The sequence below is a fragment of the Leptinotarsa decemlineata genome, unplaced genomic scaffold (assembly GCF_025532065.1).
Source record: "Leptinotarsa decemlineata unplaced genomic scaffold, Ldec_3_MD MMD2_P_RNA_scaffold_2, whole genome shotgun sequence".
Taxonomy (NCBI): Eukaryota; Metazoa; Arthropoda; class Insecta; order Coleoptera; family Chrysomelidae; genus Leptinotarsa; species Leptinotarsa decemlineata.
The window spans coordinates 6412031-6426226 of NW_027412529.1; the positions used below are offsets into that span (position 1 = coordinate 6412031).

General features: G+C 38.6%; 1 protein-coding gene across 1 annotated transcript in view; it reads right to left on the bottom strand.

The window, feature by feature from the left end:
- Window positions 1-7245: 7245 nt before the first annotated feature.
- Window positions 7246-14196, bottom strand: part of LOC111512533 (uncharacterized) — a 51033-nt gene continuing 44082 nt past the window's right edge. Inside the window, exons 34-35 of the mRNA XM_074186570.1 lie at window positions 10654-10704; window positions 7246-7588 (exon numbers count right to left, since the gene is read on the bottom strand). Coding sequence (XP_074042671.1) covers window positions 7407-7588; window positions 10654-10704 — 233 coding nt within the window. The 3' untranslated portion in view covers window positions 7246-7406. The remainder of the gene's footprint in view (window positions 7589-10653; window positions 10705-14196) is intronic.

Here is a 14196-nt window from a genome sequence, read left to right on the forward strand (position 1 = left end):
TTCGCTTGTATTAGTGGTGGAATTCTGGATTTTGTAAGGTTCTGATTAACAGTTCAGGCTACCGATCAGAAGTATCTAGATTTGTTGGGATTGGCAAGCAATTCATCCATAATTCTCTGATTGTGAAGTTCTTTGCTTATATTCATCCTAGTACGGTTTTCGGTACTAGGATTTTTGCGCCACTGCCGTTAGGCGAGATTTTTTGACGAGATTTTTGCTTGCTCGCAATTTTTGTTGAACCAAGATTTGCAGTTAGAAAGTCACTTCATTGAAAAAAGGATATATACATCCATAGATGATAGAGTAAGTACCGTGACTTCAGAAGCACAAGTTGATGAATCTTCAGAGCTGAAAAAAACATCTGAGAAAAATTCGGAAATGGTCTCGAAGATCCTCTCATTCAGCTCATCTGTAATGCTGAACTTTGCGTAGCTTAGATTGTTTCCCAACATTCATCGGTAATCCACTCAACACTGAAATGATTTTGTGGTCAGAAGATCCCAATGGAGACCTTACGGCGACTGTGTAAATTTCTGGATTAGTTGTTAGGTATATATCCAGAAGACTAGCATATTCTCCATCACGGTCAGGAATCCTGGTAGGCTCATTTATAATCTGAGTGAGTCCGCTGCTTATTGCAAAAGCCTCAGCTTCGCGATCTTGTTTGTCGTTAATATTTGAAAAGTTGAGCCATTCGATATCGTGGACATTGGAGTCACCAAATCTGGAAATTTCGGCACTGGGAACATTGATTTGCAGAAAATCAGTGGTGTTTGCAAGTAAAAAGAATAGTGTGCTATATTGTGTATCGCTAGGTGGTCGATAAACCCTGCTTATGAATTTGATGATTTTCTGTGATATTATTTTGAACCACATAACATTGAAGTTTCGGGTTTCAGCATTTCCCCACGTTGACAGGAGAGATCGCTTCCGATAAAAAGAGATATTCCAAAGTTTTTGTTGAATGTTTCCGGCTTCGCACGAGTAGCACCGTCTTCCCGACTTCGCAACAGTAACGTTACCAATTTTTCCCCTTCATATGATATTACCAACGATAGTTGATTGAAAACTAATTTCAAAGTTGACATGCCTCACTTCACGGTCTTCATTTTTAAATAGGCCTCCATGTAATATATACTTACTTGAAACTAAACATCAATCAGCCATTTAATTGCGAATACGCCCACAGTCTACCTTTCACCTCGGGTGAATTATGAACTTTTCCTCGAGAAGAATACAAATTGAAATCCTTTCACTCGATCGGTGAACTTTTAGTGCCATCTCACTTAGGTCATGAACCATTTCTGGAGTGATTACGTAATACTTTGGAATTTAGAAATGCTCATTCGCAAGTGTTTGCTATTATTTTATTCATAACAGAGTTTATTGTCAATATACTTTCCAAATTTCGAAGAAATTTCCTAACTTCAATATCAATAAAAATATAGGGTGGTTCATGTTCCATTCGGTTGTTTCAATAGTTTCATACGTTTTTGTAGCTTCATATCTCAATGAGTTATTATTCTACTGTGTCTTGGTATACGAGTACATCAGTCGATGAAGAACTTTGTTCTCTAGACAGGGTGAATTTTTTTGTTCGGTTTTTGAAAATAACTCTTGCAAAAATAAGTTGTTTGCCCGAAATTTGGTACCCGTGGTTTTTTGACGTGGGAAATTATAATTTCGTATTAATTTTCATGTAAGATCTAGAGAGCGCTGCGTACGCTGTCAATATTTATTTGAAATTGCCCTAACTTTTTTGACAGTAAACTTTTGGTACTTTTCATGAAAAAACCTAATTCACACATCTTTTCCAAGTGAAAAAATTACACCTTCTCAACAACGCTGGAGATGTTCGTTTTCGAGATATTTACAATTTTCTATATCGATGCATATCACTTAGCTCCTTGGGCGCTAAGTGAAGTTGCTGAGAACATTACGAAAACTAAGTATGTGGTAGATCTCGTCAAAATAAAAAACTTTTTCTTATAAAATGTTAAACGAAGAATGATTTGTTCTCGAAATACAAATTGTTGAAATTTTTTAAAACATGGTAGGTTTTGTCATAAGTTTTTTGCAATTTTAGTTATTTTCATCAATTTTTATACGCAGTATACCCGTACAGACTTCTTCTAAATGGCGCATTATCGAACTGCTTATTCAATTCAAATTAAAAAAAATTGTCAGGTTTAATTATTCAATTAGAAAGTACTACATTTCAGAGTTTGTAAAAAAAACAATTCGGAGAAGTACTATGTTATTTATTAGGAAAATAAACATGAAACTTGAACGAAACAACTATTACAACAACTGTTCAAAGTGACGACCCCCAACAGTAATACAAGCTTCTGCTCTCCTCATCAAAAAATTCCGCACCCGTTGAAAAATGCCCGAAGTGTTTCTTATCGTTTCGCAGCAATCTATGACGCGATCCCTCAACATTACCTCGTTTTCAATGGGGCTAACATCAATTAGTGATTTTAGGTGTCGCCAAAAGAAAAAATTGACGGGATTGAGGTCCAGTGACCTGGGGGGCCAATGCTCAGCGCCTCCTCTTCTTATCCATCATTGGGGATATGCTACGTCTGAAAAATTTCTTGCTATCACAGTGAAATGAGCAGGAGCTCCATCGTGCATAAACCAAGAGTGTCGGAGACCAATGGGAACATCTTCCATAAGTTGGGGAAGCTCGTGTTCCAAAAAATGTAGGTAAGCATCTTCATTCAAACGTTAGGGGAGAAAATAGGGCCCAAATCAATAATCACCAATTGCGTTATCGCAAGTAGGTTATCTTCCGCCCAGATGTGGTTGTTATGGAAGTTTATGATACCATTTCTTGAAAAATTAGCCTCATTTGTGAAGAGGATTCTTGATAAAATTTCCGGATGTTGTTCGACTTTCTTTGAAGCTATTGAGCAAATTCGATACGTGGTTGGAAATCACGTACCGTAAGTGCCTGGACACGCTGAATATGATAAGGATATAATTGCTGTTACTTCAAAATTCTGTAAATTGTCATGTAACTCACATTTAAAGTGTGACTAATTTTTCTTGTATACTGCAGAATTTGTTTCAAAGCTTCCAGATTCGGAAAGTCGCCGGAAAAGATTCTCAAATGTCGCTGCACAAGGAGTCACGCGTTGGGGATACGTTTCTTGATAGATGCGTCTTGCCTCGCTTGAATTTCCGTCAGCCAAGCCGTACGCAAAAACCATATCAGTTATTTCAGCATTCGTAAAGTCAGGCATGGTACCAAAAAATCACTTTATAAACTCCGAACTGTGAATTTGTCAATTAGTAGTTAAAAATGTGACAGCAAACTTCTATTTCCATAAAGAAACTTTCAGAGCCTACTCGATATAATTAACTCAATTTGCAAGGGAAGAGTGACAAAAATTATTGAAATCAAATTTGGCTATAAAGTAATATGCATCGATATAGAAAATTGTAAATATCTCGAAAACGATCACCTCTATTGTTGTTGAGGAGGTGTACCTTTTTTACTTGAAAAAGGTGTGGGAATTAGGTTTTTTCATGAAAAGTACCAAAAGTTTACTATCAAAAAAGTTAGGGCAATTTGAAATAAATAATGACAGCGTACGCAGCGCTCTCTAGATGTTACATGAAAATTAATACGAAATTATGAATTCCCACGTCAGAAAAAACTCCCGGTACCGAATTTCGTGCAAATAACTTATTTTTTGCAAGAGTTATTTTCAAAAAGCGAACAAAAAAATTCAATTTCAACACCCCGTTTCTCCGAAACAAAGCATTTTCGGACACAAGTTCATATAGACTTTTTTTTTTTGACATTGTCTCAGGAATACGTCACTTGAATATTTCAACGTACTTATGTTACACCCTGTATACTGATGCTGTTGATTGTTTCCAAATTTCGATTTTTTGCCCTTTTCCAACTCATAACTACATGATGTCGCGGAGCGATTTTTGGCCAATTTTTCTCTACTAATTCAAATAAAACCAAAGCGCTGCCAAAACAACCTGGAAAAGTAAACAGGCATTTGGGAATGATAGTGTTGATGAAAGCAGTGTCGACGTTGGTGTGCGAAAATTCGTTTCGTAGCTTTTAGCCTCGAATATGAGCCTCGTAGTGGTTGATCTACAGTAATCCAGGGCGAGGATTCGAGGACCCTGGTGGAGACTGGTCCATCACAAACGGTGCGGAAAGAACTGGGTGTCAGGTTCCAGGCGGTTTTCCAGGTTTCAAACGTATTAGGAAGGTCAAAAATTTTGAAAAGTAGGTGCTCCACGATTTGGACAATCGACAGAAATTGTCACATTTCGAGGTCTATTATTCTTCTTCGCTCATGTATAACCAATACGATCCTGTTTTGGATCGGATAGTCGCGTGTGATGAAAAGTGGACAGTGGTTGAACAGTGATGAACTATCCAGGCACTTTCCAAACTCGAAAACCCACCAAAAAAGATGATGTTGGTCAGCGGCTGGTGTGATTCTCTATAACTTTTTACAAATGGGCGAAACCATCATGGCAGAGACCTATTGTGAGGAAATGAAATATCAAAAGTCCCATCGATCCCAGGTCTGCGTTGTTTTTTGTTCGAAGTCAAAGGTCACGTTTGTTTTGTTACGTTTATCTTTCGAATGGTATGAGCTGGAGCGGTGTGAAAGCTACTTTCCGGGTTTTTTAGCCGTGGTCTGCAGGTTTTTATACCTGACGGTTAGTTTACTATTGCGGTGAACATTAAATGCGTTGTTCTGAACACATCAATTACGATGCTGATATTTGACTCTGGTTTCATATTATTATTAATGGGTGTGGCTTGGTTTCTCTCTAGTGGATCACCTGATCATGTTCATGTTGCTTTAAGAACAAGTAGTCAGATTTTATTATTTTTCATTGCCTCTTCTTTTCCATCGAAATTGTTTTTGAATTTCTATCACCTCTTCTATACTCTTCAATAGTATATAGCGATTTAGGGATCAACGAAGCCTAACCTAACCTTTCAACGTGCGATTCCTTGCATAACAGAAGAAAATTCCTGTGAAATAGATGAGGATGTAACTGATATTTCCCTCTTCTTCTAACAATTCACCCAAATCAAGAAAGAAGAGTTAGATGATGAATAATGTAACTTTCGTGCTACTACTATGCTATCATCTTCATGGCTTTATTCGAACTGAACGTTTTATCTTCTAGTTTGTTCTTTAATGCGGTTAGAACGCCTCAAGAATTTGTCGATGTTTTACTGATTAGGGTTCGGGCAGGTATTTGTTTCCTTTATTGACTTGTTTTATGAGTTTGATGTTTTCTGGTTGGGGAAAGTTATGTTTGTTTTGTATGGCGAGGTTTAATTTATACGTTAATGGCTTTATATATGCTTTTTTGTGCTCGTTTTTTTGTGTTATTTTCGTGTTTGGGTTGAAAGTGATGTTGATGTTCAAGGGTTTGAAGATGTTTGGTAATTTTTTGGTTTGGTGAATGTGAATGCTGTCTATCTTTTTGTTGTTTTATTCGTTGGAGTAGTTTGATCCGTGTTCTGACTTTTCAGTTTGATTCTATTTTCTAATGTATCTATTATATTTGCACCGTACTTCCAAACTTCAAGGATATTTTTCTTATATAGCCCCTTCTTATCTGATTGTGAATTGTTAAATTGACCAAAATGATGCTAAGAATATTAAGAGTTATTAGCAACTATATGATGTATTACTTTTTTCTCTTCTCTATCATTGTCATGATAGTAGATAAGTATGTTTATAATTATTTTCTTATACTCACTGTATAAGTTTTGGGAGGGGTGGAAGATAGCCTTTGGCTAACCCTTTTCCTATCATTTATAAGTGTATTTTCATGCATAATAAACGATATTATTATTGTTATTATTATTATTATCATTATTATTATTATTTTTCACCGTACTGTGCGCTAGTCAGGCCCTATCCCCCGAAGCCCCGAAACATTCGGGAGGACACGCCAGCATTATCAACCAATGGCCACTCCCCACACCGTGAAGTAAGTGATCATTGGGTCCGAGAATCATGTGCCCTGAGCAAGCGCAGTGAGCCAAGAATAACAGTCTTGCCGCATCTGTGCGGCTAATATTTCTGCCTTAGTGCGGCAAGCCGGTATAATTTTAAGATTCGAGAGTAGAGAATACATCATTCCACCAAGGACTCCAATAATCAGAACAACCATCTTGACAGAGTGATCTGGATAGAGTCTGCGGAGTTCAAAAAGAAAATCTCGATATTTTATCCGTTTTTCCTCCTCTTTTCTGACGATATTCGTCTCGCCAGGAGCTGAAAACTCCACGACAAATATCGTTTTGCTATGGTGGTCGAGAAGGACCACATCAGGCTTCTTAGTTTGTATGAGCCTGAGGGTGGGGAACGAATAGTTCCAATAAATTCGGCACTTCTCGTTCCCCACAACGTATTCAATATCCTCCGGAGCGTAGTGCAACACCAGTGTCTCGTCAATACCGTAAGAGTGCCGTAGATGGTAACATAGCACTCTTAGGGCCGCGTTATGTCGATGGATATAGGCCGAGACCGCATATGCATTAGGGTCTCGGGCGCCTCGGGGCAGGCCCTGCACCTTGTGTCAGGAACCTCTATACCCATCACGCGACTGCGGTAGACTAAGGTGTTGAAGACACCATCCTGGCAAGCCATGATGAACCCCTCAGTTTCCGATTTCAGCCCACTCGACCTGAGAAAAGCTAACGTCAGGCGCTTTGATAAGCCAAGGTCTCCAATGTTATTGAAGAAGACCCCATGCAGTGGCTTATCCTTGTGTTTCTGCAGAAGTAAGGTGATCTCTGCGGTTTTTATCTGAGCTTTTTGCTGAACGGGTTCCAACTCGGTGACAGAGTTCTGTCATGTTGATACTCCAAACTCAAAGGTCCACGGCCTCCCTGTTATTATTATCATTAGATTAGTTCATGTTTGCTATTTGATATGTAATTTTCCTTTCCTCGTTCCAGGCTTCATTGCAAAGTGGTATCCTCAGCATTCTGTAGATGAATGCGTTATAGGCAGGAATTTTGTGTGGGAACAAACAAGAAGATTAAACGTTCAGTTTGAGTATAGTCATGAAGATGATAGCATAGTCTGCTATCGAAAGCATTCATATATAATACTTAGAAGTTATCAAAGATTCAAATCCTTTTTGTAAACAAGTATTATTCTCAAAATTTGAAATTTTCAAAATTTGACTATTCATAAGTTTGTATTCATCAATGAGAATGAAACACAAATACACACACCGAATTCCCTTTATTCACTTCTTGATGGGAAAATTCAACATTTTTTCATATTGTCTTCCAAAACTGTTCAAAAGTCAAAAATAAGTAGTTAGCTAGGCTAGCCTCACAAATTTGATTCTTGTTGATAAATAAAGTGATAAAATTTTCAGAATTCCTATTGTGTCGCATGGCAGTCAACTTCATTGGCAAAATTACAAGTTTTGATATTTTCATCCCATACAGTCGCTGCTGGGCATACCATCGAGACTGGAATTCCTCCAGCACACTCGTAGAACTTGGAACAGTCACGTGCATCAGGTAATAATGATCCATCAGGTAGGCCATTACATATATTTCCTAAAAATTTTGTGACAGTAATAGAAAAACAAAAAGCAAAGCAATAGGAAATTTGGTAGCAGGTTTTATTTTTATCCTTGGAATTAAAAATATTTCATTCTCAAGTAGAGAAGTTGAAGGACATAGAAATATTTTTTGAGTGAAAAATATATGCATACGAGAAGAGTGAACAAGGAGATGAATATCTTTGTATAGGACGTAAATGGTTTCCTTCCTTGAAACAAAAACGTTCAATTTGCAACTAGGAAGTAGTGACTGGCAAAGTTGTATCTCGAACATAATTAGTCTATTGAAAAAAAAGCTTTCGTCTATCAGTGTGAATGTAAGTGACATGACCTTGAAAAAGTTGAGGCACAATATCCCATAGAGATTAGTCCCTGTTTCATTTTTACCGAACTCATTGAGCATTTTTCAAGCATGAAAACAATAATGTTGAAAAAATTATCTCAGGTGTGTAAACCCTTTTTGAATCGTAGTCCATGTTTTACCCAATTTGCAGTTTACTTTAGAGACGTACGTCCTCGAAAAGAGTAACTGGATTACTAGACAGACAGACTAGACAAGCAATCACCGAATGCACGTGTTTTAGATATTTTCTTGAGCCCATTGCGATTTGTCATCTTTCCATAGAACTCATTCTGATAACATTGGATCCCCTACCGATTAGTACAGTTCCTTAATTGGATACCAGTAATGTTGTGGATGCAATTTGGGTTATCTATGAATAGCTTACCTCTTGGAATTCGGTGCCTCATATTCGTATGGAAAATAGCAAATTCACTGTGTTTGATGCTTTTCTTGCAGTCAGCTTTTTAATGATGTGTCCTTCATGAGGACAGCATCAAGTGACTAGTACTGTGACAGTAGGATTGACAGTCAATACACGTCAATCTTTGTTTTCTTGAAGCAGCTTCTCTTGTTTCTCAGCCTCTTTCTTCATGACAGAATATAAGGATATGCTCTTTTCCTTCAAAAATAAAACATAGGCACTACAGAAAAATCGTTGGGCTAGCTAAGTGTGGTGCCTTTGCGAAAGTAGGGAATTACGTTGAATTTTTTCCGCTGGAGTTTATTACATATGAACCACATGAAGTTCTCCAAATGAAAAAGTTTTCAAAACAGTGAAGTTCGAGGTGTACTGAGTTGAACCAAAAAATGAAGAGCAGCTACAGTCTGTCGCGTATTTCTGATTTGTACCGCTGAAATCAAATGTGCCAAGTGACTTGAACACCTTTCGTTGAAGTCTCTATAAAGGAGAGACAAATATCCAACCTTTCATCGATGTTCCAGACTATCAAGGTTGCAAGTGGTACTCGTGTCTCCAATCAGGCGAATGGCTCTTTTCTGGATGGAATCCGGCAGCTTCTGTGTATGCTTAGGAGCGGAGCTCCATACATTTGAACAATATCTAAAGGAGGTCTGATCTGAGCTCCATACAGCATCAAAACTTGCTGAGGTGTGTACAGTTTCTGGTTCGGAACAGTGTTCCAAGCTTTTGAGAAGTGGCCTTTGCAGTTTCAGCGACATGATTGTGCCAATGCACATTGGTGTCCACTTCAACCCTCAACAAACACATCTAAGTAGAAAGCGTCCTGACATTATTATATTCGGTTCGAAAACATTAATTTTTTTGCAGAAAATCGATGCCTGAGTTTTTGTGACATTAAATTGAACCTGGTTACTTTCACCCTAATTCGAAATCACCTGTAGTTTCTCATTGAGAAATGCAACCTCCTGCTGCCGATGAAGATGTGCATCCGCAGTTGATGTCCTAGAATCCAATTGGAATGATGAGACATGCTCATTTTCCCAGTACTCTCTGAGATACCTAGTGACTCATCTCCTGATCTGGTTCAGCACCATATATTTTGGTACTGTCTCACCTGGTTCAGAACCGATGTATGTAGTTGAGGATCCGTGTTCAATACATTCATCAACTTTTTTGTCGTCTTCGTTTCCTGAGTGTCTTGGCACCCACCCTAGAGTCAAAATATGTTTGTCAGCTCCTTCACTTCTTCGGTTCCCCACTTCCAAACCAGTAATTATGTTACTCTCTCTATTATAATTTTTATTCGTTGAGCTTCGATGAGCCTCAAACTGATATCTCTTGCGAATTGCAGAATTGCATACACGTCTGCTTGGTATACGGGTGTGTACTGACAAGTGAATGGCTGTAATGTACATTTCTTCTCTTCATATTAGATTGAAAGTTAAACTGGAATCTCTGACGAAGAATAAATTCAAAAGAAGCACTTTTCCCAATCACTCATTCTAATAAATTTGAATCCTCTACCGATTAGTAAAGTTGCAGAAATGCAATACTCTTCTCGACGCGCGTTTCATTAACCGAGTTGGCGTCCTCAGGAGATACAGACAACTCTCAAATTCTCAACTTATATCAACACATCACACTTTCATTTTCCGCAAAACTGAGTGATTCAAAAAAAGGAATACAGTGGGCTCTTTGGAATGAGACCTTGGTTACTGTTCATAGTTCTCATGCCACACTCTCCTGTTTCCAGACTTTCGGAAGCATCTAAAAGTCTTGTGTTATGTATCGATCCCAACAATTTCAGATGAAGTTCATTTACTCCATGGCCGTTTTCCTAGGCGTGTTGAGTGACACCGGATTTTCCTGATCTTCAAAATCGGATTTGTGCTGCGTGTTCTTTGAAACGAGTCTTAATGGGTCGCTTAGTCTGACCAATGTATTTTGGTCACAGTCCTCACAGCTAATTCCATATGTCCTCAACTTTTTATTTTCCAACATCTCGTCTTCAGGGTTAGCTAACACGTGAGCTAGATGTTCTGAATACCACTTACACGTTAAACTTTTTGAAAATACGATCTAATCAGTTAGTGTATCTTGGTTCAGTCGGAAGAACAATGAACTTATATCAAGGGGAAGAAAGCAAGGCTGTTAGGTGTTAGTTTTTTGGGAAAGGTGAGATACTTTGTTGTATCAGAACGAATAAGAAAAAAATAAGCTTATGGGAAAGAGATTCAACATGCAATGGAAGGAAAAAAATTTGTCACACCACCATTTTTTTTAAATCAATATTTACCTATAGTTGTTGGCGGTGGATGTGTTGTAGTAGAAACAGGGGATGAGGATGCTGTAACAAAAATCATCATTATAAAATATTCAGTTTGATTAGAATCTCTATTGAAATATGAGGCTTCCCCAGGCGTGAAGGTGTTGATCATAGAATCAATTTTGAACAAGGCTCAAATGCTGTTTGAAGAACTCCATCAGGCCCTGAAAACGTCCTCACTTGTTATTCAAGTATTATTATTTTTACTAGCGAATAAACAAATTTTTCATTTGTGAATTTTAGTTTTTGTTCAGAGACTAGAATCGATACAAAATAACGTCAATCTTCCCATTAAATATTCCTGATGGACTTATTCCATCCAATGAAATAGACTCTTCAAAATAAAAAGCATGTAAATTGAAATTTCCATTCAATTTACCATCAAGGTACTCAATCTAGAATGAAATAAATGAAGTAAGAAAGTCCTAGGATTTCTTTTATGCATTCGAAAGCACGGACTCACCTACGCTGTACAGATCCAAAACTAGGAATGCCCGTGGATAACACAGTTCTGCAGTACAACTTTCAAAAGGAATTCAGAATCATCATACCATGTATAGAGGACTGGCAAAACGGTAAAAGCGGAAGAAACTTGGTATACAGATAACTCAAAGGCCCAAGAAGGAGCGGGAGCCGGTATATACGGTGGCAGAGCAAAGGCACTGAGCCTAGGACATAATGAAACTGTGTTCCAGGCCATCGAACACTGTATAGGGCAAATAAACAGGCAGAAGTTCACAAATAAAACCATTATCATTTTTTCCGACAGCCAGGGGACAATTAGGTCGCTCAGCTCATTTCAAGTATTCTCAAGACTGGTGGGAAGCTATCTGAGCACACTCAATGAGCTAAGTACCCAAAATATGGTCACTCTAGCTCAGTACCCGGACATGAGGGTCACTAGGGCAATGAGGAGGCCGATGTTCTACCCTTCTGCGGGGTAGCGAAAGCATGTACAAAGACATCCATGAATTCATGGATGCAAGCCGAATCAATAAATTGGTAGAATAAGCTCCCAGGGATGAAGCAGGTGAAAGAGTTCATGAAGAAACCATCGCCTAGATTCACGGAAGACCTGCTAAACCACAACCGTAAGGTTGTTAGGGTAGTGGTGAGTCTACTAACGGGGCACAGCCGACTCAGGAAACATATGAGCAACATGGGTCCGACAGAAGAAACCCAATGCAGGTGCTGTCAAAAAAAATGAGATACAGAACAGCTCTGTGAATGCGAATTGTTAGCAAGGCTGAGACACGCAAGATGCGGGGAAGAGAAACTGGAGACTGCCAGCTATATGAAGGGGTCAGTGTTAAGGCTATAGAGTCTCATTAAAGAGATCAAGTTAATCAATGAGTTCTCACCACCAAGGAGCATCATAATATATCTGAAAAAGTCGCAGTGAATCAGGCCATGGGCTAGCTCCCCGACAATCTAATCTAATATAATCTACCTCAGGGTAAAACAAGCCCAGCCACAAAAGGTAACAGCAGTGAAGAACACTATCCGTAGCACAAACTCCGACAGATTTGCTACGAAAATGGTTGCTATTTGGAATAGGTGGGTAGAGTAGGGGAGATGTATCAACTCGACTCAAAGACCCGTCTCAAATAATCCATTCCATGGTTGTACATTTCCTGACAACAGGGAGGCCATGGAACAGGAATTTGAGCATTTCTCTTCATAGCAGCTGCCCTAGCGGTTAGTTTTCGACACTGAATGATCACAACTCTGTGATCACAACTATGTTACCAATTCGAAACCAATTTCACCAAAAGTCCGAAATGAAAGCCGCTAATATCACTTCAATTCTGCGGCAACACTTGGACATGCCAGTGCATACACTTGGCCTTCGCTTTCCTCAGGTCGAGTTTGTTCGAATCGGAAATTCAGAGTTTTATCATTGCCTGCATTGGCCTGCTTTCAACATCTTAGCAACCTGATGTGTATAAAGGTTCCTAACACAAAGTGTAGAGCCTGCAGCGGGTGTTTGACCCCAACGCAATATACACGGTGTAACTGAATAAGTGTAAAACAATCAAGGAGGTGATTCCTCATCGAAAAAAAGATAGGATCTTTCACAAGCACTAAAAAAGTTACAACATTGAAATTAACCTGACGTTTTGTACTACTAAAAAGACACTTAGCCAGTAATTTATTTGGTTTACCCCATGGTTGTAAGGGGTGGTAAACGCAACCCCTAACATTTATTTCCAATGTAACTATTTGTCTTATTATTTGTTTACTTAAAAATGTATTTCCGATAGCCTGTTTCATTCTAAACAAAAAATGTCTCTGGGGTTTTTTGCCCAAAATAAAGCAGTTCGCAGCAAACAATTATTTTACGAACAAGTACAGAGATACATCGCATAAATGCGAACTGGTTTATTGTTATTTTGTAGTTAGAACCTGCATTCATTAATAACAAAACACACAATATATAGAAATCATAGTAAATGTTCAATATGGCCACCTTCAGACATTACGCATGCGTCTAGACGTCGGCGCATTGAGCCATATTTGCTCAAATATTCCTGGAGTCTGTCTGATAATCCTGCACGCATCAATGATGCGGTTTTTTAAGTCCTCTACATCGCGAACAGGAGTACGATAAACCAAATGTTGTAAATGGCCCCAAATAGAGAAATTGAGAGGATTGAGATCCGGGGATCGAGCGGACCAGTTCTGTGGTCCTCCTCGACCTATCCACTGATTTGCATATGTTTCAGTTAAATGCTGACGTGCTACTTGACTAAAATAGGCGGGAGCCCTATCATTCATAAGAAACATATCCTTTCTGATGCCGAAAGGAACTTCCTCCAGCAGTACTGGATGCACTTCTCTGAAAATTGAACTTATGCCTCACCATTCAATCCAGGAGGTAAAAAATGAGGCCCAATTAAATCATCCCTAATAACTCCGAGACACACGTTAAGAGAAAACTGTTCTTGATAGTAAGTTTCGACAATAGCGTGAGGGTTTTCATCAGCCCATATGTGGTAATTATGAAAATTAATAATCTTGTCCCGAGAAAAACTACATTCGTCTGTGAATTCTATCGTCTTCAGAAAGTCACAAATTCAAGACGGCTCGGAAAGTATCGCGGTAACAGTGCCTGTACTCGTTGCAGATGGTGAGGGTATAAGAGTTGTTCATTTAAAATTCGGAATACCCTCATATGATCAACATTCAGCTGGAAAGGAATCTTTCTAGTAGTAGCAGTAGTATATAGGTAGTAGGTTATTCTTCAATCAAATTTATTATTGCTTCCTCAAGCTGTGTTGTTCGTACTTCTCTATGGCGACCACAATCCTGCGTTCTTTTGTCGAATGAACCATATTCTAGTAATCGTTGATGAAGTCAAGCAAATATTCTATGTGAAAGATGCTGCCGTTGAGGATACATTTCAGCATATCTTCTAGAAGCCTCTAACCCATGCCCCTGCGACAGACCGTAAACGTAATGCATCAGCAATTTCCTCATTTGTGTATGCCATTTTAATAACAAGTGAATTAT